This window comes from Notothenia rossii (assembly GCF_949606895.1).
Source record: "Notothenia rossii genome assembly, chromosome: 8".
In the NCBI taxonomy this organism is placed as follows: domain Eukaryota; kingdom Metazoa; phylum Chordata; class Actinopteri; order Perciformes; family Nototheniidae; genus Notothenia; species Notothenia rossii.
In genome coordinates, this window is record NC_136906.1 from 67,923,947 (window position 1) to 67,951,769 (window position 27,823).

Below are 27,823 nucleotides of genomic sequence, written 5' to 3' on the forward strand. Positions count from 1 at the left end.
GCAGAAGCATAACCCGGCAGCGATGCCTGCCTGTCTGTCAGCACCTATCTGTCCTCCTGAGGCTAAGCTACGCAAACCACTGCTCTCGCCTCAAGCTGTCACTAACATTTATATAACCACACACAATAGAGAAATGACCTTTAACCTTATCCCACACCGCTGGATGGACCCATGTGGGCTGCTGCGTTACCGTTTAGCTGAGGGAGGACATTTTTAAGTCAGTAGCTCATCCCCAGCTTATTAACTCCAAACATTGATCCGTCATTTGGAAAGCTAGGGTTGAATAAAACACGCATATTCACATTACACATAAAAACACTCATACATTGCTCACCTTATTAAAGATCAGAGACAGTCCTGCGCCATCGTACCACACTTTTTCCCCATGGTAACTTTATTTCGCTGATGGACCCAAACAAACCCTGAATAACATTACCTGCCATACGACAGCTTGTTACTGCAGTCCATCTGCTGCTGTGTGTGGCTCTCCTGCTGCACCGATCACCATGATATGTGTGTATAACGCTTGTGTGTTTTGCACACACATTTCTGAGCGTCCTGCTAGATTTTTGTATAATTCGTACATTTTTAGACTCTGTTATTGGATTCAAATATATACCAGTCATACGGATGGGAGATTTTTTTGGGGGAAATTCTGCTTTGGGGCATCACACCTACAGTGTCTTTTTATTTGCCACCCTTTAGGATGGACATAGTACATGTGTAACACATAGAAGAGTATTTTTCTCCTCTTTTCATATTCTATTTCAGAGTGTGTCCCTTGAGATGTCTCTATTATTCATCAAACAGGTGCAGCAGCTACACACCTGTCATCCGAGGTGCACCCTGCATGTTGTCAGTGAAGTGCACCTCTCTCCTAATGCACTGATGGAAGGACAGTGAAATAACAGGGTAGAGCAAGTATGGTTGGCTGAGTATTCTGCTGCATTTACCACAGACCAAGAACTGGACCTATGAAGAAGTAAGCTTAAAGCAGACAAATCATAGACACTGAGGTCAATAAGGATCTATGTGCAGCAACATTTTGGAGAAAGTGCATTTTGCCTTAGATTTTAAATGAATAGGTTAAGCTACAACACAGACGTCCAATCTTAGTGCCATATGTGTTTCCTTTTCATTGGCTGGTATGCCATTAAGAATGTAAATGAAAATTGATAGAGTGATAACGGAATTTTCCATCAGACGCATACAAATGGAAATAAAAATGACATAATAACTAGAACAAGATAACAGTCCTAGATATGTATCTGGCAAAGAGAAGAGCTTTGTGTTGTGTTAGTCCTATTTGCATCTGTGGCCCAAACTAGTTCTGCGTTGGGCTTGTCGATAGGCAGCAGTGCAATGGTTAATAGAAAAAAAGACGAATGTGAAGAGGAGGATGTTTGACAGTAATAGCTCACTGCCTGGCTACACAGTCAAAGCACTAACGTTTAAAAAAGAGGGAACAGAGGGAAACATGTGAGCTTATATGAATACACACACACGAGCAAAGACACACACTGATGCACCGTTTGTCCAGATCAAGGACGAAGGTTACCATGGGCACTGTGAGAGCAAAGAGGAATGATCTATAGACTGATCTCAGCATCTACGTGTAGGAGTGAAAATATAATATTATAATCTTATATAATAAGAGCTTAGGCACTCTACGCTGTGGGCATGTGTCTATAAATGAGCGACAGTTATGTAAGGGACTGCTGTGTCTCAGACCATTTCCCGTATCTAGATGATTTCATCTAGAAAGGCCTGAGAATAACACAAACGTCCACCCCAATGTCTTTTTACATTTCCTCTGACACACCACTGAATGGAATAGGAAGTACAGTATGCCATCTTTCACTGAACCACAACCTCCCTCGACTGACGGCCTATCTTTAGCCGATGCTTCTTCCACCAGAATCCTTTCCTAACCTCTATCTGACCTCTGCTCTACAGCAAAGTCCTGGTTCAGCTCACATTGCTGTGTTATAATACTTGATTACACACACAAGGTGATTGCTGAGTAAGACTGTTTATTGTGTTTTCTTGCTGATTAATTAGATTGAATCTGGCATTTCCTGCTAACCATCAAAAGACAAAAGGGAAGGAAAGCTTCCGACCTTCTGAAATGGATGAGAAGTGTACACTCGTGGCCCCCGCTGGGCTTTTATCCAGCACAGATCAGACGTGCCTTGTGCTCGGGCCCTGCGCAAATCCAAAGTAGAGCTGGATTCTTGCTGTGAGCTGTAAATGAACAGCCACATATTGGCTCCTAATTAAAGGCATCAGTTGTCTGTGTGCACAGGCACCCCTGCTGTGAGATTGTGGACAAACACACCAGGAGGCTAAGAGGGTACTTCCCTTTTTGCTCTCCTTTTCTTTTCTCTGGCACTTTCTTCTCTTCCCTTCAGCGTCCCTTTACGAGCCAAGGACTTGCTCTTTTACGAAGATTATTATTTGGTAGAAAAACACGACAAATAAGAAAGAAGCAAGGGTGTAAACGGCAACCGCAGTATCGAGCTGGGTAAAGACTAAAGCAAAAATAATTACAACATGGATTTTTTTTGCCTATACCGGAAACCGATAATCACCTGCTTCTCATCGCCAATACAGACTAGATAATGATTTTACAGTTTGTATTTAATAAGACATTCATAACCTGCAGTATGCACACCTGAGGGTAAGAAAAGCTTAAGAGGTAGAGAGCCATGGGGGGGATTTAATATTCCATAGCTCTGACCTAACCAAATCTAACTAACAAAAGAACAGTAATGCCACTTCTCGTACTCTAAATTGCATGTTGCCCTTTCTTTTGAAACTGTATAAAAGCATCCATTCCACACCAGAGACTCCATGTTTGGCTCTCTGGGGAGTCTGCTGCTCTTGCCGTGTTTATTGGAGGATCACAAACCAACTTTAAAAAAGGTGAGTAACACCACCTTCTGTATCTGAGTGTGTAAAGGCCACGTATCATGCTGATCCTTTAGCCTTGATATGCTGTAAATATATATATAATGCATACCTGTAAGTGATTGTTTGGTACATCATATGCCTATGTGAAGCAAAAGCCTATTGCATGTTTTTTGTTCTACTTTTCTTGCTTCTAATCCTTCACTGTCTTTCTCCTTGTTCTTCGTCCCAGCGCAGGGGAAGGAACTGAGGAGAAAAATGAGTGCTTATGGAAATCCTAATGAAAAAGCAGCGTGTCTGTAATTGAATACGGACCTCTCAGTCCTGACACGGGGGATTCGAGCCGCGGACTGGATAAACGACATGCCTTTCCTCCCATTTCTCTAGCCTCCATCAATCATCCCACATCACCACGACGACCGGTGCATCGGCCGTTCCAGCTCAATGAGAACCCATCAGTGAAAGAGAGGGAAGGCAGAAATCAAGGGAGAGGAAAAGAGCGCATATATATTGAAAGAGATCGAGTGACAGGAAAATGGAGAGCTACTGTATGGGGGAGTCCAGTGTTTTGCTCAACTTTGTATATTCAAATATATTCAAATATTCACATGCTCTGAGTGCAGCTGCAGGGATCGTTTTGATGTCACTTGGCGGCATTTAGAGCGAAATGATGCACAGCACAGAAATACACTGTGACCTGAAATGGGCAGGAACGTTGTTTTGCTAATACAAACACAACACCCTAACTAGAGTCATTGTACATATTACACACAAACACACCTATACTGTCAGTGAGGCCAGCAGCTAAGGGAGCCTTGTATACAATTCACTCCTCGAGCAGGCGGAGGTTACATTGTGCTAAGCAAAGTATCAGACTACGTTTACCATCCAAACAGTCACATGACACCTGGGGAGTGGCCTCAGAGTTCATCCCATTGTGAAGCTGATGTTGGCTTTCAGCTAAAGAATAAGACAGGTCAGTTACAGGACACCTTGGTGCTCCATTTCCCAAATACCTGGCGATGACTGGCTGATGAGTCGAGAGGACATTTGTATTCAGTTTGCAGGAAACGGCCATTAAGCGTATTAGTTGAGAGTCCTCTGGAAACTACATATTTAAAGCGGATATGTATCTTCTTATTTCCTGTTTTGGCCTGTGTGTTATCTGCTGAACCACATTTAGACTGTAATGACACTAACGTTTTTCAGCTTAACAAATATGTTTTAAAAGATGGACAGCATGATCATACCCTTTCTATTTTCAAAGCTGCAACTGGCACAAGCTAAATACCTGCTAGGCTGAACATTATAAAAGCAAGACTCATTCTTTCTGAAATACATGAGAGCCTAAAATGAGGTGGTGAGTGACAGAAATACTGCATGCATTCAAAGAGCAGCTGGGGTCTAGCTAGTTGGAGCAGAGGTCATCACAATGAGCAAGGATGCTGTATATACCGAGGCAAACAGACTGAAAGAATACAAAGCAAGTGACAGAAGGGAAGAAGAAAATAACTACTGGCGACACTTTCAACTTGAGACAAGAAGATAACAATGATAAGAGGGCAGATAAGACTTTCTGTCCAGAGATATTGTACAGCAATCCAAAACTCCTGTGCTAACACCCTCAGAGCTTCAAGCTCCCTGTCATTAAAGTGTGGCTAACTGAGCTAACAGCTAACTAGCCGACAGCAGTACCTGCTAGCAGCAGTTGGAGCAAGTTTACATAGAAGCCAAATGCTTTCTGTTTATTATCATTCAACTCCGTAAAACACCGGGAGTTGAATACAAAATTAAATATGATCTAGATGTGCCAAATTATCTTTGTGCCTAAAGCCTCAGACACTACTCCCAAGAGATGATTTCACCTGCTCATCAAAGTTGTTATATTAAAGTTAAACAGGTTTATACTGTCGCTTAAAGGGTTGTGACAAGATTAGGCACACTATGACAACTCTTATCCCTGGAGATGTAGAGAAGAGCAGTGGAAAATGCAAAATTAAGAGAAAAAGTCAGGGCTTACTTTATCTGAGCTTGTCTTATGAGAGGGAATTAAGTCACAACCAAGAATGGACAGATCTAGGGACAAAGCAGGGACGGAGGTGGTGGCAGGAACAGCACAAGGAGCCCCAGTCAGATTGGCTAACTGAGCCCTGGTGTCCCTCTGTCAGCCCAGGGACAGAGGCAGTATTATAGAGCAGTGGGCCTGGCCAAGAAGAAGAACAATAGGCGCTGTGTGCCGGAGACTCTGGAGCATCCTAACAGCTGGGAGATAGGAGGTCTGTCTGTGGCTCCACTAAATGGCACGTAAAGGGGCGTAAGACACTATTCATTTTCTCTGTCTCTGTCTTTCCCAGAAACCCTGGCCCACCTTCTTCCCACCACCTCCTCATGCCAGGCAGCAATCACTCATTTTACTCCCATGTCTTCTTTTCTCTCTACAAGCTCTTTCATTATGCCCTATGTTGTTCTGTGTGTCCTCCAATCACCCCCTCTCCACCTCTGCGGAAAATACAAAAGAGAGCTACAGAAAGAGAGATATTCTTCTTGCTAGCATGAGAAAGCCAAGGACTGGCAGAGGATCAGAGCAATGGCAACAAATAAGAGAGGTCCAAAAGCCTCAGCAGGAGGCATGCCAAAGCTCTTCTATATCACAAGGGCTTCTGAAACACAGAGAATAACCAACAAGAACTGCAAACTGTGCAGGAATGTCATCCCTCACAGCTAAAAGTTTGCGAACAGCATCAGATAAACCAAGGCAATATGTTCTGCTCTATTTTTGGAACACACCTGTAGCTAAACCGAGCCCTATTTAAATCCTTGTATCATGGAGCAGGCTGTGTGGATAGACCCTTCAACTTCTTTTCACCTTTGTTTATTGTTTCCCAGCTAGCTTAAAAATACCACATACACTAACAAAGCCCCAGGAGGTAACCCACTTGGGGATAACTTGCCTCAAACAAAACAGAAGCAGAGATTCCAAGCCACAGCAGGCATACTTCAACATACATCCACTCAGAGCTCAGCGGGGGGGTTATTTGATCACTGGTCCTGAAAATGACATTTTGGGCATTGGATAATGTTTAGAAGGCAACTCCAAATTCATCCCATATGGCAAATATTGTATGCACATATAAGCTCCCTCTGAGCTGTTGTGAAACTTAGCTATAGCTTCCACCCAGTCATGTGATAGTTTGGATGCCACTGTTACAGACTGATAAATGTAACAGCTGCAAGGACTCTCAGAGTATTTTGTCCAGGGCTGCTTACACATACAGACCTGTATACTTTCTACATAAACAATCTAGGCTTATTATCAAGCTCACACAATAATTCATACAAGTTCTGCCTGTTATTTATTTAACCAAAACAATTTAAAGGGACAAATGAAAGATAATGTTTTCTACGAAATTCCATTGACTCACAGTCCAGATAGTGTGGTGTGAAGAGCTGTGTGGCTAAATTTAGTTTTAAGGATCAGCTGTTTCTGTTTATTGATATTGACATGTTGTCTAGACTTAAAGCAGTTCCTCTTGAGATACACAAAGATCTAGGGAAAGTAATTCCTTAACTTAATTATAAAGTAATCGAATAAGTAAAATCATTTTGCTCATACATATTGCATGCCGTCACTACACCATCTACATCCTTCTACATTTAATACATCACAGGCACAAGCTGATCAACTGTCAAAGCAGCAGGAACGCAGTATACAGTACCTACTTGTATCAATGGCCTTGCAGCTGATGATTCATTCATCACCAACCATAGATCTTGACACTAATTTCCACTACTTGCTGCTATTATTTTACTACTGCATTTTGAAGACAAGCCATGAAATATATTGCTTGCTTCAATTTACACAAGAGTGTTTCCTGCACCATCCTAAGACTCTCTCATTGATTGGGTTTAAATGGACATGCTGCAGAAAAGGTGGTCAATTTAATGTAAGCCCTATAATGAAAAGCACAACACGAGCTGGCCTCATGTAATAGGACGAATCAAAATCACCATTTATAATGGCTGATCACCAACACTGTTCCCCATGCCCACTTTTCTTGCTGTACTTGAAGTAGTACAAAGAAGGTTTCGAATTTCACAAAGCATGATTCTCACTGGGCTGGAGGTTACCATCCCCCATGACTGCAAACCAAGCGGTGCTGGAATAGACCCCAGCCCCTATCCTCTTGGCAAGTCAATGCATTATTAGTGGGAAAATTAAATCTGGTCGTGCCAGCGGTTCGCTTGATCTTACTGTACCAACCTGGTACTCCAACCCCACGTAGAATATAACCTGCAAGATGAGATATGCGGCATGTTTCTATAACGTTAGATAGTGTGTGATCCCATGCAAATATTTGCTGTCCGGTTTCTCACCAACATGATATTGCTAGGACTGAATATGTCAAGGCGCTGCTGCGTGAGCTCCTGCAGATGTGGAGCTTTGCAATGTATCAGCCTACAAGCGGTCCCGTTGGAAAGTGTCTCGTTCATGTTTTATTATTCAACATAATGTTGGTACTTTTAACGGTCTGGACTACTTCGGCGTCTTAACGTAGTCAACACTGCCACATTAGTCACCTGTGTACCGGGTTAATAATGTGGCGGTCAGAGACGACCGGGCAGTGTGTTATTACTAAGACCGTTATTAGTCCATCCGCTCCGGTAAATATCTAGTCTATGGTTACAACATGGTGACTCGGTTTTAAGGCAGTTTGTTGCTGTTGTGCAGAGGTGCAATAACGTTACCTTACTAAAGTCACATTTGCAAGTGAAAAATGCGACTTCAGTACACAGTGTTCAAATAATTACCTGATACGTTTGTTAAAAATCCTGTTATTTTCTTCCCATCCTCACTGAGCTGCAGAGCATGCCACCGTGTCCAAGAATTTAAATCCCCGGGTCGGATCCATGATTGTACTGTCTCTGATATCAAATGTACTCCTGGTGGAAGAGGCGGCGGCGGCGGAGAATCCAGGCACCTTTTTCCAAAGGGAATCTCACGGTAGATTTAGTTGAAATTAGCATCAAACCTGGTCCGGTCAGGCAAACAACAGGTTTCGCAACACAAAAATGTCCGTCAGTTTTACCCATATGCGACAAAAATATTCTCTCCAAAGTAACCGGTCAGAATTGACGTTTATTCACAAGAAAATGTCCCCATTTTAACCGGTGATAATGGTACTTACCACTCTATTGTTAGGGCGCGAGAAAGCGTTCCATGCAACTGCTGCTGTGCTCGTGGGAGGCTCTCGGTCAACATGCGCGCATGCTGTATTGGCTAGTTATCACACACCGTCATTTTGTGCTGTCCAATCCATTTCAGAGATTACTTCAACCCTCACTGTACATACAAATCACATCATAATTAATGAATGTCTTGCACAATGATTTGATGGTATCACATTGACAACATTAAATAATAAATTGCAAAACTCAATGACGATACTGAGCAATATAGCAGATCATGTTGCAACCAATATTTATATCAAGCATAGATAAATATGATTGATATGTATCGTTATCAATTATCTTTCTGTATAAATTGTTTAATACATATATAAAAATAGTCAAAGTGTCACTTTGGTCAAAATACATTTAATTAGGTCAAAGGTAATCCTCGAATTTCATAAGCAGAGAGGATTTTGTGCTTAGAGATTACTAAATGATCATTTATCAAAAGTGAGCAATTAGTCCTCATTATCTGCATACCATCCAATCAATGTATTGACTAATTGTTGCAGCTCTATTTTTGTATCTGAAATGTTTGCACTTTATGGTTTGCCCAAAAGCAGCATTACTGTATACCTGTTATTTTCAAATTCAATTGTATTTAACCTAAAAAACTCTGTTTCTGTCATTTATTATTATGTTCTCGTCGGGAAGCAAAGTTGTCATATTTTTATTTTATTCATGTTTTTCTCTTATTTTGTTAAACTATTTTTTAATAACCTCATGTCCTGCTACCATGTTGAATGTAGCATTCTGTTAATAGTGACAGGGTCAAGCCCTTTTATAAATGTTCTTTTTCGTGTAAATGTCACATGTTCGGATGAAAAAAAAGAAGTGTTTTTTCACAACGGATGTAACGCCCATATGCTTCCGGCGAATTCACAACATCCAAGATGGCTGCCACCATAGCTTCCCTCGTTTCGTACGATAGCGGTTCTGATTCAGAAAATGAGTCCGAATCAAATTCTGGTGTTAAGAAAGTGGACCCAGCAGACCCGGATGCCACGGCTCACCTTAAACCTCTCAAGTCTGCACCCACAATGTCTGTGGCTCTTCTCGATCTCGCTCCCGAGGTCGCCGTTAAGGTAAGCTAACAAAGCTAGCTAACGTTAGCTAAACGTTGAAATCAGTTTGTCAAAGTTAGCTACTATAAATCACGCAATGCCTGAATATAATAATGAGAAGAACTGTCTCAATTGATAACGAAAGAGACTCTATGAATAACTATTTTCTGTGTGGAGTTGTAAGTTGTAAACGTCACAAGTAAAACCAGCAGCGGTTAGCGGGAAACTTTAGGGGTAGAGCAAAAATCATTGCATGTTGGCCTCACGTTGTACTAACTAACTGTTCATTCATAACTATGACGTTTTTGAAATGGCTTGATGTAGTTTTTCAGCCGCTAGTACCAAAACGGCAACAGGGAAGCTTTTTTAAAAGATGGTTAATGTATGTTAAACAAATACGACCATCATTTGTCTGAAGTGGATTGCCCCCGTTGTTGAGTATTATTGAGTTGCAGCCCCATACACGTCTTGTTCTTGTTCATAATTTATTTTATAGCTAGTTTAAAGGTCCTGCCTCTCCACAAAATGTTTACTACATTGATTTATGATTTCATTTTAAACTACAGAAGGCCGGAAGAGAACATTGAAATGTACTGTTAATGATTTTATAGACCTGAACAACCGAATTAAATGTGAATTATGAAAACACAGCTTGTACACTAAAATATCAATGTTGTAATCAATGTGCTGCGAGTCAAACAGTGAGATTCTTTTGGTACCTCTTCTCTTCAGGAAGCGGTGGAGACTGGCACACACCTGGACCCTTCATTGAAAGAAGTCACGTTTAACCCGACATATGAAACCTTGTTTGCACCAGAGGTAAGTTTGGTAATTAGTAAATGACATCTAGGGATAGGTCAAGTGCAGTAGAATAATATTAAACTTGAATTTTAAAGACATTTGTTTTTTTTGCATACATTTCTATGTGTTTTCTATAGCTGAGAAAAAAATGACAAATGCCTCTACCAGCTTGGCACTACCATATCCAAGATAATACTTATATGTGATAATATCAACCAGTTCTAATATTCAAAATGTCACACAAATACATCATTTCTGATTAAAAAAGAATGATCATTTTTTGTCACATCTCCTCCATTATCCGTATTTCTTCCGTTTAATGCTGCAATTTCTCATTTTAATCAATCTAGTGCTGTACTTATTTCTTGATCCATGTAAAATATGTTTAATAAATCACTAAATAAGTCGGTTGGAATTGAAGTCATGCTTAGAAATGTATGTATGAGGAACATGTTTGAACATCATTTCCTTTGCGAGGGTCCATTCGTTAAAAGGTTGTGTTATTAATGATTTTGTATTTCTTCCTCTCAGTTAGGGCCGATGAACCCGTTTAAAAGCCAGCAGATGTCCGCCCCCAGGAACATGTTATCTGGCTATGCAGAACCTGCTCACCTCAACGACTTCATGTTTGAATCGCAAAGGAGGACCTTCTCCACCTTTGGTAAGCTCATCTATGACCTCTGTGGTTTAAATGATGCAGTCAATGTATTGACCCTGAATGTGAATGACCGTTTCCCCTCTCTATCCATAGGTTATGCTTTAGATCCATCAGTGGACACACACCAGGTAACTCCCACCACTAATAGCTACATTGGCGCAGTGGATGAGGCGGAGAAAAATAAAGGTACATCTCACTTTGTTTATAAAGTGTTCACCTGCAGCTGTCTTTATTTCAGTACCTATTTGAGGAGATTAACAACGATAATGTGTGGTGTCTCTTCCTCCAGGGCTCACTGTGTTTGAGAGTGGAACAAAGAAGACAGAGAAAAGGAAAAAGATCAAAGGTGGAGATGCAGGAGAAATTGAGGAGTTCCTTGGACCGTGGGCGAAATTTATAGATGAGAAAGACGGGGCCAAACCATCAGAGGTAATGCTTTGTTTAACCTAACCAAAAAAGTGCTATGGCATGCATATGTGAGAACATGACTTAACTTGGCACGTTATATCTTCAGTGATGTCTCCCATAACTAATATGCTTGGTAAATATCAGATTGTGAATTGTTTTTATTTTATAGGAAGAGCAGAAAGAGCTGGATGAGATCACAGCCAAGAGGCAGAAGAAGGGCAGGAGCGAGGAAGAAGCTCCTGCTGAAGAGAAAACTGTTCTCCATGGTATGGACAGTCTTTCTTGGAAGATGAAGTTTACCTAGTTGGAATGATTGATTTTAACATTTCCTTTTTAGTATTATAAGACTTTTTGTAAAATTAGCACATCCAAGAGCCAGGTGTCCCTTTTTTAAACTTGTTTCCAAATGCTGCAGGATTCTTTTTTAATTATTTGTTGTCTCTTTTTGTTCACCCCCCCAGTTAAAGACATGTATGACTACCAGGGCAGGTCCTATCTCCACGTCCCACAGGATGTGGGCATCAACCTGCGTTCTTCAGAGGCTCCGGACAAATGTTACCTGCCTAAGAAACAGATTCATGTCTGGTCCGGACACACCAAGGTCAGTGGGAAGAGACAAAGATGTACATTAATGGCCTCTTTGTGTACCAGTTAATAAACCTTGCATATATAAGTATTCTCAAAGCATGTTTTTACTAAAGATAAGTATTCAAATGTTGTTATAAAATGATTCTGAATGTGAAATGATAGCAGTGTCAAACAGGTGTCTGCATACACAGAGAATATTCCATTATGCAGTCCTTGTTAGAATCTATGAGGCAGACAGTAAAAGTCTCCTGACTACCTTTGAATAAAATGATAACAAAGCCATATACGAGCAAATTGTCCCTGACATATCCAAGATTATTCCGTTTCTTTCAAAACACAGTCATTAAAATTCAAATGTAAAAGCAAACACTGGGTTATTCCTAGAGAGATCTGATTCAAGTGTCAGATCTGCCCGTGTGCTTCAGGGAGAGAGAAATCACTCAAGTTTTAAATTGGCCCCTATCCGCTTCGTGCAGGAAGTTACAGCCTTCAGAGTCTCATTTGAAACGCAAAGCGCTTTGAAAAGATTAATAAGCGCCTGGATGTGCTGATGTCGAGATAATAGATGGAGGATGGCACGCACGGTGTCCCCAAGTTTTATGACATTTGTTGGGGAAAGTTTAATAACTTGGAAGTTATCCTAATTTCTCTGATTAATACGGAGCAGAGTGTTCTGCACAGACACTCTGCCTGCACTCAATATGATGATTAAACTAATAATGTCTCCTGTAGGAGCTGATTCAATATCACACTGATGTCAAATGGTATTGCTTCACCGATGGTGTTTGGACCTGTAGTAAAGATTAGTTAGGAGTAGCTTACTCATGATTGCATGTCTTCTTTTGTTCACAGGGTGTCAGTGCCATCCGACTATTTCCTAGCTCTGGTCATCTTCTGCTCTCGTCCTCCATGGACTGTAAGATCAAGGTAAATAATCCCATTTCTACACTATAAACATCTCAGAGGCTTATGAGTGGATATACACACTCTCATTCGGTGATTCAATGATGCAGTTTAATCATTGTTTTGATTTGCTTGTGTCATTGTCAAACCAGCACTCTATCCATTGTACCGTGTTGCTTTTGTACGCTTTAAAACTGATCTCAATCCACCCACAATGCATATTAATTCTGCTGATTGAATTAGATGTGTGTTTATGTCTGTGTTCATTCGTTGTTTTGATCTCTTTCTCGTCACAGTTGTGGGAAGTGTACGGCGAGAGGAGGTGTGTACGGACATTTATTGGTAAGTGTTTCAATTCTGATTTGGTAAACCCTCTATTCTGTACTTGATAATTATTCGTATGAGCTGTCAATATAGAATAATATGAAATTCACACCTTTTTAATAAATAAATGTATAAACTTAAATAACCAGCGATGGATCATTAGCAAAGATGATGATGACATGAAATATGTTTGAATTCTGAAATGCACTCCGCCGATAGGGAAGTACACAACAATGACAGAAAGTGAGCGCATCATTACTGGAACATAATGACACGTCTGCTGACGGGAAGTTTAGGGATATTCTTTGATGGGGGAATAGATGGGGTCTGGGGGTTTTCCGCTGATGTGTGCAGGTCACTCTAACACTGTTCCAAGAGACGACATACTGTCTGCATAGAGATTGTTTGCAGCCGCGGTTCTGCTTGCAGAAAATGCATAATTCAGCAGCACGAGGGCCATGGGGAACGGGGGGGCGAGGCGGGGCACAAGACAGGGAGAGGAGCTGGCGTACAGGAAGAGCGGCACAGTTCAGGGGTTAATAAAGTGACAGTGACAGGCTGTGGGGGTGCAGTAGAGATGCACACAATGAGGCTGATTGCTTTTTGATTGGCTTAAAATAAACAGCTTTGTTGTGAAGAACACATTAGGTTTTCACTTTAATCATCAGCTGTCTGGTATTTTCATCGTTTACAACAGTATAATGAATAATTCTGTTTGTTCTGTATTTCTCGCTGAAGTGTTCAATTCTATTTTATTTCTTTGTTTTATGTATTTGGATGACTTTCATATCTTTTTAGAAAGTACACCTTTTTGTTCCAATGTGTAGTTTGCTTCACCGTTTTTTTTATGCGTTAGGTATTTCCCTCCTAAACATCTTGCAATTGCAAAGCATCTGTTATTGAACCACACACTGCACACCATTGTTGTTAGCACACATACCTGAGCTTGTGGGATGTGCATGAATGATATCATTATGTGTGCATTGTCATGTCGGAATGCAGGGTGGGACAAAGGGTATTGACATGTGTGCCCTGCCTTCAGTAATTCATCTATATTTGTTTCCTCACTCACACACCAACAAGGCTTTTTTTTCTGCTGCGCCTTTTGGTTTGCCAGCGAGCAGGCAGGCACTTAGCCTCAGTGGGCTCTGTTATCGCTGTGGAAACAGTGTAGCCCTGATAAAAGCAGTTCTTTAACAAGGGAGCCGCCTGAGCCCCCGGGGACCCCGCATCACCTGCACTGCATGAGAAAGAGCCAAAGAGGTTTCATAGAAGGGGATTAAAGGGAGAATGGGAGAAGGTGTAGAACAGTGGTTAAGACAGATGGAGCATGACATTACTCTCGCTCATTTAAAGATTCCCCTCCCCTCGTCTCCCACAGCCCACATCATCTCTCTTCCTCAGCATCCCTTATTTCCCCTCACCTCATTTCCCATTCCTCAAATGAATCGAGTATAGAAGCAATGCAGCAGGGTACTAAGATAACTAGAGTACGGAACATAGTGGATTTTCAGCATATATTTCTTTATTTGATTGTAATGTATGTTTACATTTCCCCTGCTCATGTTAGGCCACAGCAAAGCAGTTCGAGACATTTGCTACAACAACTCTGGAACCAAGTTCCTCAGCGCTGCCTACGATCGCCACCTGAAACTCTGGGACACTGAAACAGGTAGGGCTACTGCTCTTTTCTGTTATTCTCACCACCTCCTGTTGCCCCTATTCAGAATGAATGATTCCAAATAAACATCTCACTTAAAGACTGAGTCTATTCAAGCTTCTCAAGAGGGTGTTCAATATCTAACCCGGAATATTCTGTGAAGAAAATTCAATCTCGGGGACACTCGGCAGATATTATATAAGGAAGGACATCATAACAAACCTCTTTGATCTCACAAGCCACCAGATAACTGAATGACTGCGCAGAGAGCTTCCTTTTGTTATTTGTCGGCATCTATCGGCTGGACATGCAAGCGTGTTTCTAGAAGGCCAGTTTCTCATTCGCCCTTTACACAGACTTGACTTGCATACAGTTTCCTATTTGGTAAGTTTTTAATTAGTTTAAACAAATTTGACAGGCAAAAATACTAAACATTCCCTAACTCCAGCTTCTTAGATTTTTGGTTGCTCTGTCTTTAGGGATGGTAAACTAGAGCTGAAACGGTTAGTCAACGTATTGATTTATATAGCAGAAATGAAATAGGGAGATATCCTGCTGTTTTCTATTTGAATCATATGTGGAATATCCTTTTGTTCTTAACGGACTAAACAGGATATGTAAAGATATGACACTGGACCCTTGGGATCCAAAAGACGAAGAATCATTGTCATTGTTGGACCTGTTTGTACAGAGGGGAAAGTGATCAACATGTAGTGTCTCTGGGGTCACATGTTCCCCACTCCTCATCCGTCTCAGTTCCCACCCCACTCAACTCAAGACTGCCAATCCAGCAGAGGGCAGAACAGAGTTAAATCCCCCACTTGTTGTCAGCAGGATTTAAAGCCACATCATTCTAATAAGTTCATTTTAAAGACTGTCTTCCCACCAGTTTGTGACGGTTTGTTCAGTACAAAGTTGTAGCGTGGATGTCTCGAGAAGTTTCTAGTATTTAGATTTGTCCCATTTGCAGTTAAACAATGGATGTGATACATAAAGGATTTAGGTGAAAGGCCTCTATTCCTATCTTTTTAAAGGCTTCTTCGTGTTGCAATCATTTCCAATTTGCTGTTCCCTCTTCTCCGGCAGTGGAGGTAGCATCGCTCCTGTGGTGTTTCGCCTCTGCTGAATAAACGCAAAGCAATGTGTCTGTGTTACGGCTGAGCTGTGGTTTGAAAGCAGGCCTTGTGTCCTCACTTTCAAACAACTTGAGTGTCTCCTCTGAAAAGCACAGGGAATTATTCCTGAGGTCTGACATTTCTGTTTGCCTCTCCACAGGCCAGTGTATCTCTCGCTTCACCAACAGAAAGGTTCCGTACTGCGTCAAGTTCAACCCAGACGAGGACAAACAGGATCTCTTTGTGGCCGGCATGTCTGATAAGAAGATTGTTCAGGTAAAATTCAATTCTGCTCAAAGACTCACTTCAAGCGTATATTTCCCAGTTGGCCGAGCAGATGCACATAAGAATTTCTATGTGCGTCCACCGAAGCGTGAAGTAAACTCTGCAAACCTGTGTGTCTGGGTTTCAACAGGACTACAGCAAGTCATTAATCATGGGGAGCATTAGGGTGGAAGAGGCAAAGGGGACCAATTGGTGATAATAGTAGGAAATCCATTACTGTAACATCATACAATTAGGTTAACAGTTTTAAGAACACGTTACTCTGAACCTCTATAGGAAGGTTGGGCTTTTATGTCAAGAGCTTGTTGTCTGATTTTGTTTTCCTCAATTCATAATCATGCAGTTTGGGATTAACTAACATTATACTCTCGGCTGCATCTTTAATTTAATTGTAATGTCAAAAATGTTGAAGTCATTATCAAAATATCTGGCACATATTCAGCATTATTATTAAATCATGCTGCTCTCTCCGGGGTTTTCAGAACAGATGGCTGCTCCTGTGATCACCCGAAGGCTATGATCTTAAAAAACAGAACAGAATAAAAAATTGGATATCAAATATGTTTGGGCATTAATGCATCCTATTCAGTTGTTGCCTGGAGGCCTTCCTACGTGACTTTCCTTCCATTTTAATGGGTGTATGTTTGATAGCTAACATTACAATGCCGTTAAATCATTCCACTGCATTAGCACAGTTTTAGAAATGCCTCTCAGTGAGTGTCCCACAGCCCAGTTATAAGATATCTTTCACCATTGCAGGAACATAGGTTATCAGCACACAGCAGAACACTTTTTTTAATAATATATATATGTTGTTTTTTGAATCCAGTTCAATAATCTAGGTTTTGACTTGAATGAATGTGTTAACCTTCTCTGTGTATTTTGCTCTCTGCGCCTTGTCTCTCTGGCAGTGGGACATCAGGACCAATGAGGTGGTTCAGGAGTACGACCGTCACCTGGGAGCCGTCAACACCATCACCTTTGTGGATGAGAATCGCCGGTTTGTCAGCACATCAGACGATAAGAGTCTTCGAGTTTGGGAGTGGTAAGTGCTACAAGCTGTAAATCAGGGTTGACATATGGCGCGTGAAGTGGTTGAATTAATAGGGGGGAAATCTGATACAGGAACACCTTAGGGAAAAAAATGTTAATGATCCTTAGAGCTCTAATGAAACGTATAATTCTGTCTTGTCTTTTTAACAAAGTTGTGTTCATTAAGTCTTAATAATTAAATGACTTGGAATCAGAAATTGCTCTGTTGTTAAACATTTCGTTTTTAATTCTGACGCTTCGCTGTTTCGCCCTCTCCTTTATTCCTCGCTAAGTCTGATTCAAACTTAATATGTGATGGATGGATTTGATGATGATGGCCATGTGTGGCGTAGTGGGTTAGTCCATAGGTGTTGGGATCAGAGGGTCACAGGTTCAAACCCCACTGCAGTCAGCATGTCGTTGTGTCCCTGGGCTAGACACTTCACCCCAAATAGAGTGGCGAAGTCATGCCCATCTACTTCCGCCCCATGGGACCTTATTTCTGAAAAATTATGTATTGAAGTCAATGGAGAGAGAAAACATATCTTTCGATCCCGTTTGAATTGTGCCATGAATTACACATATGATGTTCGTCAATCTTAAAAAATCTTTTCCATGTCAAAAAAGTCACAGTTTGTCGTAAAACTGTTGTAGTATAAGACTATGAAAAATACTAGAAAGACTACAAATCCCAGAGTCGCGTACATTACTGTTACACCTTACACTCGTGTTACTCACCAAAACCTTGTAAAGCCGGTCCCGCATGCTGCCTTTTATGGAACCGACTAACTCCCCTTTTTCGTATGTACAGCTCTCAACATGGCCAGACTTGGAGTGATTTCCACCTCTTTTAATACTTTTCACTTCATTCTGAAAGAAAGAGGTGAAATGTGCCAACGTGACGGCCATCTTGGTGTTGGTGACGTGCGCGAGACCAGAGATGTAGTTCATTGAGCGCTTCACACAAAACATTTTGTTACTTCACAGTTTTACGACACATTTTATTTTTTTGACTTTCAAAATGATCTTTTAAATTGAACATCATATGTGTAATTCGTTGCACAATTCAAACGGGATCAAAAGATAATCTTTCTCTCTCAATTGACTTCAATACATGATTTTTTCCGAAATAAGGTCCCATGGAGGTCCCCCGGAAGGGGAGGGACTTCACCCCAAATTGCTCCTGTGGGGATGACGATGCGATTTGTGCTTTGAAAGTTATTAATAGAGCTGGCAAAGGCAGACGCTTGCTAATGTAGATTCTTCACAAAAACAAGATCTCAGTGTTTTACAAGCACTTACTTTGAACTATTTTGTCCTAACAAAGTAAAGTGGTGTTGACAGAATTATGGCTAATTCCCACTCTTCAGTGACTGTGGGAGAGAAAGCCCCGCTGCGTGTTTCACAACGACAGCTCGGGAAACGCTTGGTGTGGTGGTTTAGACCTTTTTTGAGCTTGGCCTGTCCGCTGATATTAACGATGAGTTAATCAGTCAAGAGCTAACACTGCATACTACTGACCAATGAGCTTAATAGTGTTTGTGGACATTTCTGACTTATTGTTGCGTGATACACAATGTCTTTACTACTCTGTTTTGATATCAGAGCCTCAAACAGTGCTTCAGTGCTTTTCATTTCATCGACTAGATTTTTTTGAGTAAATGTTAGAATAAATATATCAAGAATGATCTAGAAGTGGACGTCACGTGTGCCAATGCAGTAGATATTGTAAAAGGAAAGTTTGTGTCGTGTTTTGTCTTAACCTCTGCACCTAGAACATTTGAAATAACAAACTATACATCTTCAGTGTATCTTGCTGCCTCCTGAAGATGCCCTCTTGCACCGCTCACTGTTCCTTTCATTGGTTGTTCATAAGATGATTTGACATCGTCAAAACCTCGACAACAGTGTCTCGGACAAAGCTCCCCCAGCTGTGCTGTAATGTGCTCTGAGTCATCATCTCTGCCTCCATGCTTTACATGCATCTGTTGCACTGGGAGCTAACGCTGCACTGTACCAATGTTCCAGCATATCCCCTGTGAGCCTGGCCTTTGCTGCCAATTGCACACTTTTATAAATAATGAAGTTATGCACATCACATTATTGGAAAGCAGATGTGCCTGGCAAATCAGACACAGTTTTAAAACTATTTTTAATCCCCTCCTGCCTTTCAAATATTTATTTTAAGATATGTTCATTACATGAGAGGGGCTACTAAGAGTAACCGGGGGTCCTGTGTTGATAAACAAACTCTGGTACTTTTGCACAAAGACGATAAATATTTAAAAACCAGCAGATAAAAGACGCTTAGGTTCTTGAAAAGGGGGGGGGGTTTCAAGGACAACATTGTTTTAACCTTTATTTATTTTTTCGCTCTAGTCAGATCTTCCCAGTGTGAGAAATGGGGATTAACTAGTAAAAAAAAAAAGGGCTTTGTTTTTCACAATCTCTTTAAATGGAGGACAGAATATCAAGAAGTAAAATACAACATCCCATGACTCTAATTTGTAAGCTTGTTAAGGAGGAGGGTGGGGGGGTCTCCCATGAACTTTCTAAATGCAGCGTAGGAGCGAATGGGCCAGAGAGTGGCTTTAGTGTCCCTCTGTCTCCCACGGTTACTACCTGGCTCTCAGCTAACCCCTCCCGTGAGATCGGCTACAGGGCAGATTTGACCAGAGAATTCTCATGTCTTGAGTAGAGGGGAGGGTGAGGATGGGCAGATGCTTAGACAAGCTTGTGAGGCAGCACATCTAAGGTCATTCACAACACAGTCTAAGAGGCGTGATTCAAATGCCATGCTCATTTTAACTCAAGTTTATTTGGGAGAGAGTTTAACCGCAGCCGGGGTTTGTCCTCTGGGAGTGAAGAGTTGGTGTATGAGTTGAATGAGGATTACAATCAATATCAAATGTGCTGCTCTGTGCCAACAAGGGGAATTAGCTCTTGTTCAAAAACACATCTCTCAGAGGGCGATGAAACGGTGGGCTAAGAAGGGACGTATGGCATGATGATGGATTAGGGGAAAGCTGTAAAAAATGTGCCGAGGGGAGGACATAGTTGGAATCCCACACGACAGAAAGTGAACTGCCGTGTCATCGAGGAGCATTTCCCTCCAGAATGACTTTCATTATGTCCTGAGCTATTTTTAAAAGCGGCCTGCCGACCCAAATATTAACATTATATTAATATTTGTCCATTAGTCATGACTATACCAACGCAGAAGTCATTAAAAGGAAAGAAATATCAATGTACTCTTCAGTAGGGCTTTACCCGAATATTCGTTCGTTGGAGTACTATTCGGGTTTCAATTTCGTTATTCGGATATTCGTTTTGTTTGTTTTTTCCCCAAATTGAATTTATTGAAATCTCCAATATCAACGTAAGAGCTTGTGCCTCTTCGGGGGGTGCTAACACTTAACCATCAACGTTATCGTTTACTTTCTCAGTCTTCATATTTAGATATTCCTTTTCTCCGTTAATCTCCGTCACGTTGTTTCCAAAGCAACAACAACTTCCTGTCAACTGCGCTAACTGTCCTTCAAAATAAAAGCATGTCCATAAATAGGAAGCCAAGTCAAATTACACTTAAGACATATACCACTGCAACAAAAGTAACAAACACAATGCGATATCCTTTTCAATTTCAAAGAACACAAATTGGGTTACATTAACAAATAACTATAAAACAACAATACTACGCGGGCCGAATATTCGCTGCTGATTACTACCGAATATCCAGAGCCCGAAAAATGGTATTCGGGACAGCCCTGCTCTTTAGTCAATACTAGTATTTATGTGTTCTGAGTTTTGCATTTGTTCCAGCTACAAACAAACAGTCTGATTTCTACACTTAACCCGAACCTTACTGCAGATATTATGCCTGACAAACAAAAGTTCACACATACCAAATTATAGAAGAAATCCTCTTTCGGTGTCGTCACTGTAACCTATCTTGATTGACACCGTAAACAATCATCTATTATTCATGATCATCCCCAGTGTATAGAATGTTTGTCGTGTGCTTTCCTCTCTTCCTCTCCCACCTCTCTGCAGACTACACAACATTCACACGGTTATTTCTGGAGCTCTGATGAAGAGATCTGTTGTCTTTCCTGAGTTGATCTTTGCATGTCTGCTGACATTGAATCTGACAAACCCTGCCGCCTCTTTTTTTTTTTAAATGTCTGCCTGTGTGTGTGTGCATGAGTTGTGTGTTTAATATGAACGAGGGTTTGCATTCCTCGGCAAACTCTTGTCTTAAGTTCTTCAAAGCCCATCTTTGGTCTTGTGCGCTCGTGTGAATATGTTGCGACCCCCTTGCTGAAGCTCTTACTCATCTCAGGCATGGCTTTAGTTAAAGCAGATGGCAGGAGGAGAGCAGGGCACTTACTCGAGTGACACCAAAGTTACGCGGTATAGAACAAGAGGAAACTTTCATGCTGGCAGACACACGCAGCTTTGTAGATTTGAATGATCTCCTGCCGTCCACTTAAGTTTAACTAGCCAAGTTTCCTATCTCTCCCAAAGCAGAGGCAGAGCAGAGCAGAGTTGTTTACATACTGTTAGCTGTAATGGTGTTCCTCCTTTGTTCCTCCTCCGCCTGTGAGCATTTTTGAGACTGCATAATTAGTTGCAATGAACAAACTACAGCTCATTAAATGTGCTTCTCTTCGGTTGTTGTCTCATCCTGTGTTTAACCCACCTTCAAGTTTAGTCACAGTGCTTTGTTTCTTTTTTCAGGGACATCCCAGTGGACTTCAAGTACATCGCCGAGCCCAGCATGCACTCCATGCCAGCGGTGACACTTTCTCCCAACGGTGAGTACTCAAATCCTCCCACAGGCAAAGTACAGAAGACTCTCGGGTAGTGCTGCACGATTTGGGGAAATAATCAAATTGCAATTTTTCTTACAGATATTGCGATTCGATTTGCGATATTTGTTTTGAAGCGACCCAACGGAGGTTTATTGTAAAATCCGGCCATATCTCCGGCTAAGAAGGTCATATCAACGTGCTCCCGTCTCTAGCACCCCCGCAGCTCGAGCTACGAGTGAAAGAACTAAACTCACATGACACTTCCGTTGGGTTGCTTTAAAGTCAAGCTTCAGTTTAAGATTCACCCTGTAATAGAAACATGTGATGGAGCATTACTAACCTGACTCAGGTGGTTTGTTTCACCAAACCATCTAGGAAAGCTCCATTGGAAGCCATTTGGAAAGGGCAGGCACTTTCAAAAAGACTTGGCAGGTGATTGGATCAATCTGTCTATCACCTTCTATCATGGGCTACTTCTGATTGGTTAACAATGGCTGGTGCGTGTGGAGCACAGCACTTCTGATTGGTTAACAATGGCTGGTGCATGTGGAGCACAACACTTCTGATTGGTTAACAATGGCTGGTGCATGCGGAGCACAGCACTTCTGATTGGTTAATAATGGCTGGTACATGTAGAGCACAGCACTTCTGATTGATGCGGATGACTGAAACACAAGAAGAACAAACAAAAAAACTAAAAGAAATCGCAGGCTTTGCGATTTGATAATTGCATCATTTCAAATCGCGATTTTGTTTTAAAATCGATTAATCGTGCAGCCCTACTCTGGGGAACTTAAACTTATTTGGCCAGATTGGAGTTGATTCATACCGGTAAGAGTTGGTCATTGCTTAAAGGAATTTAGAAAAGGAAGTGAATATGGGGGTTGAAAGTTCAGAACGGTTCATCAGGGTTGAGCGTTTCTGATATATCGACTGTATAGTCCTAATTCATCTCCAATCCTGTGTGTGTTTGCTCCTAGCACGCCAGCTGTCACAAACAGCCCCATTGGGCTCTATTGAAACACTATGAAGTCTCCTAAATGCACAGTGTTGTGAGGGAGTGAACTGTAGAGCGCACAGCAGCCAGCTGTTTCAATTAATGACATGTAACCACCTCGGGAAAGAGAAGCTGCGCTGGGTAAAAGGAAGCTCAGTTGTTTAGCCTTTATTTTAGTGTTTGAACTTTAGATGGAGAGATACTCTCCTCCATTCAAAGATAATAATGAAATGGCTTCGGGACCTTTTATAAAATATTAGAGGATGGCATCAAAAGGAAAACTATTTGCTTAAAAGGCCAATTCTTCTCTTGTGAGTTGATTACCAAGAAGTCTTTGCTCCTGACCAAACCGTCAGAAACGTTGTAATCTTAAGATGCCTTTTTGGATTCAACATGTGAGCTTTAGAGGAGCTGTAACTGTTGGACGGAGCAAGTTCTTTTGACCCTATCAAACTTACTCAATAAAGCAAATACGTGTATTTTCCAAAATGCAGAAATTCCTTTACAGTATTTGTATGTGATGTTCCTCCCCGTAGGCACCGTGCAATTTACCATGTAAGAAACAATGAAGGTTGTCAGCCCAGGAACGGGACACGGTTGTGCTCAGGACATCATTATTTGATGCATTATGCAACACAGTGGGAGAATGGAATGAACTTGCTGATGGACAGCTGAACCAATGACTTTCCACAGATGTGAGTGGAGGATGTAAGAAGCCTCGGTCTGACACAGAGAGACTTCTCATAGAAGCTCACACCTCAAATAACTCCCTCTTCGAATGTAAGGCTTCCTTTTGAATCAGGAATTCCCTCTTGTACTCCATCAGCTACCATCAAACTCGGCTCCTCTGTCTGTTCCTTCCCTCTCTACCTTCTTTGATTCCTCCCTTTCATCCTCTCCCTTACACGTTCCCTTGTCTCCTCCCTTTGCTTTGGGCAGCCGCGTTCTTATTTGTGCCAACATGGTTAGTTTCTTTGGAGCGGGTGAATAATGAATGTGTTCTCAGTGGGGGACCATTCAGTTTTCTCTCACGCTAAATGGCACCGAGCCCCACCTCTCCTGTTTTATCTGTACAGAGCGTGGGAGTGCGCTGCTGAGATTGGCCAAGTTGTTTTCGTTCTTCTGCACGTATTGCATTTGACATTTAGCGTCTTTTTTTATTTATGTTTTGAGAGGGAGGATGTAAGACAAGGAAACACAACACTAGATCTCTGTCTCATACCACATTAATAATCATGTTTCCTTCCAAGAAGTGCAGTGAGTCGTGTAATGCTTTAGCGCTGCCTCTAATCACTGTGTAGTGACTTTGAGGCTGTAAAACCTTTAGAGTAGATCTGAACGAGGCAGTCACTGATTATTATCCTTTCAACGTCTCAACCTTTTAGTTTGAATGATGGCAAAATGTTGAGTTCACGAGTGTCATCTACCAAATGTGTGTGCCTTTTGTTGTGTGGAATTCTGTTTTGGAAGTATTTTTACCCCAAGGTTAAAAGCTCTACTTAATGCCGCACTAGATCAGAGTAGTTAGACTGCCAGGTTTAGTGCATATTCAAATCAGTGGCACGCAGCGTCATGATTCTACAGTGGCTGCTTGTTAAACATGTGGCTGTGCAGAGTCATGCTAATGACACAAAATAGCGAGCAAATGGGCACTTTGAAACTTGCTATGACAGCTTTTAGAGCTTCCATATGTCTGCATATTGAAATGATTACTACTAACACAAACTGCTGCCCTACTTAATATAGGCCATGCATTTCTTATACAACACATCCAATACCATAATACTTGAATATAATGTTTTCTCAGTGATTTTGTGAGCATGTGGAACAGTATTGTACTGTGTGCAGCACCGTTTGAGATGAGCCGGTTGCGTCATTGTCTTTGCTTGTTTCCAACCCCAGGTAAATGGCTGGCTTGTCAGTCCATGGACAACCAGATTCTGATCTTTGGGGCCCAAAACCGCTTCCGACTGAACAAGAAGAAGGTCTTCAAAGGTCACATGGTGGCTGGCTATGCCTGCCAAGTGGACTTCTCCCCAGACATGAGGTACGCCTTTTTAATTTTCTGATATAGCAGAGTATAACGCTTTCATAAGAGATATGAAAGAGATAAGGGTTGAATGTTTAACAATAACATTCTAAAATCACTTGTTCCAGTAAATGAAAAACAGACTCCCACCTTTTGGCAGGTAACGTTTTTTAGCTAAGTGCTAATCTTTCCATCCTCTCTCTCTCTCTCTCTATCCGTCTATTTTTCTGGACCTTTTTCCCCCCAGCTATGTGGTGTCAGGAGATGCGGATGGAAAGCTGAACATTTGGGATTGGAAGACCACCAAGCTCTACCACAGGATCAAGGCTCACGACAAAGTGTGCATCAGCGCACTGTGGCACCCGCACGAAACCTCCAAGGTCATCACCTGCGGATGGGATGGACTAATCAAACTCTGGGATTAAATATGTCATGGAGCGTGTTTCTGTTTGGGCAAGGGGTTCTGGGAAATGGAACAGAACTGGTTCACTGTAGAGAGACGGAAAGGGACATTTTTTGAAAGCCCTAAAGTGAGAGCCACAGGACTGGTATCCAGTCTCATTGTAGCAGCATATTTTTGTATCCCGTCGTGAGAGTTCAAATTATGTATTATCTGTACAAAGATGACCACAAGCATACTTTTTAAATAGTTTCTACTGCATTTTGAATATTAGAGGGGAACCATGACATTATTTCAGATTTGTGTTGTTGTTGTTGCAATGTTCTTTGTAGCTTTTCTTGTAGTAACCATTATTAACTTTCAATTGTAAGACCATCGCTTGGTGGAAATAAACATGTACATTTGACTTGTTAAGAAAATGAAGCATTGGTTCTTTGGACAAAATGTTTATTCAGCCAGAATTTAACACAACACCTGAGGAGAAACCTTTTGTTAACTTTCTTTATTACATTTCATTTAAATATTTGGCAAATCAGATTTATTGGATATTTTTTGAGGTTGGCAATCCCAGTGATTTGTTTTCAGAGAAAGTTTGTTGGTTAACTTGTGGTGCAGCAGAGATAGTGAGTGAGGCTTATTGTACACCACACACAAACTGAAAGGAGGGAAAGAAATGACAGTCACACAATGCTGCTTTGTGTGGACCTCAATTGTTGGTTTTGTTTCATTACAACCCAGGACACTGCAATATGGGAAGGAAATAATTGAAGTTCATGAATTCTTTTTGTCTTTTTCCCACGCACTCTCCCACACACATTCATTCAAATATCCAACAATCAAAATGAGCAAATCTCGATGCATCACTGACGTCCTTCACATTACTGTTGTGTTTTCGGTTGGATATAAAAATCATATCAGGGTACAAGTAAAGGGAAGCATCTGTTTGTCCAGAAATCATCCGCTTCCGACATCACCTTTGCACACATTACTACCACAGCTCATTCTCTTTTTTTTTTTTTTTAAAGCTCACCCTATTGCCATCTCAAAATATTCCAATTCAATACATTTCCTTTAACAAAATGTATCGATTTATTTTAATTAATGTTCTGAGTGGGCTGTAGGCCTGTGCAGACTGTTATAATCTGGATTGATCTGATAGGATCATGATGACGGAGCTGACTGTGACTCGAAGGCTGACCTGCAGCCAAAACACCACCACTATGAGGTAGACCCCAGAGAGCCTCTGAAAGCAATTATTCTGCCCCTATAAACGTCCAAGGTCTACAGGGCAGGAGAGAAAGAGCAGGACCAGTAGGAGCAGGGATCTCAGCTTTGCAGAAAGGTCAGGCCATAAGAGCATTCTGTTAAGGAACAGCTGTGGTCTGGCAGAATGTGTACTCCGACTTAAAACTCCATGTGACACAACGTTGTATATTTCCATTCAGAAGCTGTTCCAACCAAGATGTGTTTTTTTTGGGGTTTATCGCTCCGTCTCTCTTCCCTCAAGGCTTCCACTCTGTGTTCACCCAGCTCAGGGTGTAAACACTGCTGGCGTTCAGGACATTCTTATGCAGGAAGAGGTGAGGTTTGGCTGGGTCACTGTGGACGTGGAAGAGGCGGAAGTTGGCACGCTCCAGCTCCTTCAGCAGGCTGAACCAGTACCGCACCACGGAGGGGTCTTCCCCCCCCACCTCAAAGCCCGCCCAGTGCAGGTGGAGCTCCAACAGCAGCTGCCCCACTGAGTCCAGAACCCCTTCCAGGACCAAGTTCTCCAAAATCTTCCACTCTGCGCTCTCCATATCTGCCTTCAGTACATCCACCTAGAATGAGGGAAAAACACATCGGATGTTTTTCTTCAGGTAATAAATTAGTTCTATTAAATTACACAAAACGGTGGAATTATTGAAGATAAAAGCTATTAAAAGATGAAAAGGGACTAAGTGAAGCTTGGCCTTTGTACTCGCTTTAGCAATGCTGATGATGGATTGAGAGAGAGCAGCCTGGCTGTGTCGGAGCAGATAGGAAATGTTTCATAAGATGAATGTTAATAGCACCCTTAGGTCATATTCATGTGAGGAGACTCATGCATGCATACGGTTCAACACATCAAGATCTCTGGATTTCTTTTAACTGCTGGATTGCTAAAGACGACCATTGTGTGACCTTTACGTATTTGAACGCCTATGTGTGCGACAGTCATTTTCTTCCTCCTAAGCTCAGCAGTCCTCCTTTAACATTTTCTCAGCTAGTACATCATGGAGCTACTGAATTAGCAGTGATAAGACAAGAGGAGAGATTTAGATAGCTAGATTTATCAAAAAGAAGCCCGGAGCATTGTAGTCTCAAGGATTATTATACATTATTAAATATAACATGAGATGATAGCTAAAGGAAAATCATAGTGCTTTTCATTTTTTTAATTGTGGGAAATGTTCACATATACAACCAAACTGAGAACAAAATGTAACAGATAATATTAAAGTGGCCATGACATTTCTGATGCCTTTGGTGACGATACAGAACTCCCAGCACTCATTAGTGGAACTGAACAAGTCCTAGAAACTCTAATACGATACTGTTGTAGTATCCAATTAGCAACATGATCA

At 41.5% G+C, this 27,823-nt stretch overlaps 3 protein-coding genes across 4 annotated transcripts in view; 1 reads left to right on the forward strand and 2 right to left on the reverse strand.

The window, feature by feature from the left end:
• Positions 1-8,090, reverse strand: part of wasf1 (WASP family member 1) — a 54,148-nt gene extending 46,058 nt beyond the window's left edge. The window contains 1 exon segment of the mRNA XM_079644290.1: positions 7,720-8,090. The gene's annotated coding sequence lies outside the window, so the exon portion shown is untranslated.
• A 904-nt stretch (positions 8,091-8,994) lies between these two features.
• Positions 8,995-25,981, forward strand: cdc40 (cell division cycle 40 homolog). 2 transcript variants are annotated; one of them, XM_079646300.1, is made up of 15 exons: positions 8,996-9,224; positions 9,936-10,022; positions 10,536-10,665; positions 10,756-10,848; positions 10,952-11,091; positions 11,240-11,336; positions 11,532-11,671; positions 12,511-12,585; positions 12,858-12,903; positions 14,456-14,557; positions 15,821-15,936; positions 16,857-16,990; positions 21,718-21,794; positions 24,691-24,835; positions 25,065-25,981. In XM_079646300.1, the coding sequence occupies exons 1-15, from the start codon at positions 9,033-9,035 to the stop codon at positions 25,240-25,242; spliced, it is 1,752 nt and encodes a 583-aa protein (XP_079502426.1). In that variant the 5' UTR covers positions 8,996-9,032; the 3' UTR covers positions 25,243-25,981. The 2 variants fall into 2 exon arrangements, with proteins under 2 accessions (XP_079502427.1, XP_079502426.1); XM_079646301.1 differs by lacking the exons at positions 24,691-24,835; positions 25,065-25,981 and adding an exon at positions 21,891-24,684 and having other exon boundaries at positions 8,995-9,224.
• The window catches only part of mettl24 (methyltransferase like 24), a 29,411-nt gene continuing 27,235 nt past the window's right edge, over positions 25,648-27,823 (reverse strand). The window contains exon 5 of the mRNA XM_079646302.1: positions 25,648-27,037. Coding sequence (XP_079502428.1) covers positions 26,720-27,037 — 318 coding nt within the window. The 3' untranslated portion in view covers positions 25,648-26,719. The remainder of the gene's footprint in view (positions 27,038-27,823) is intronic.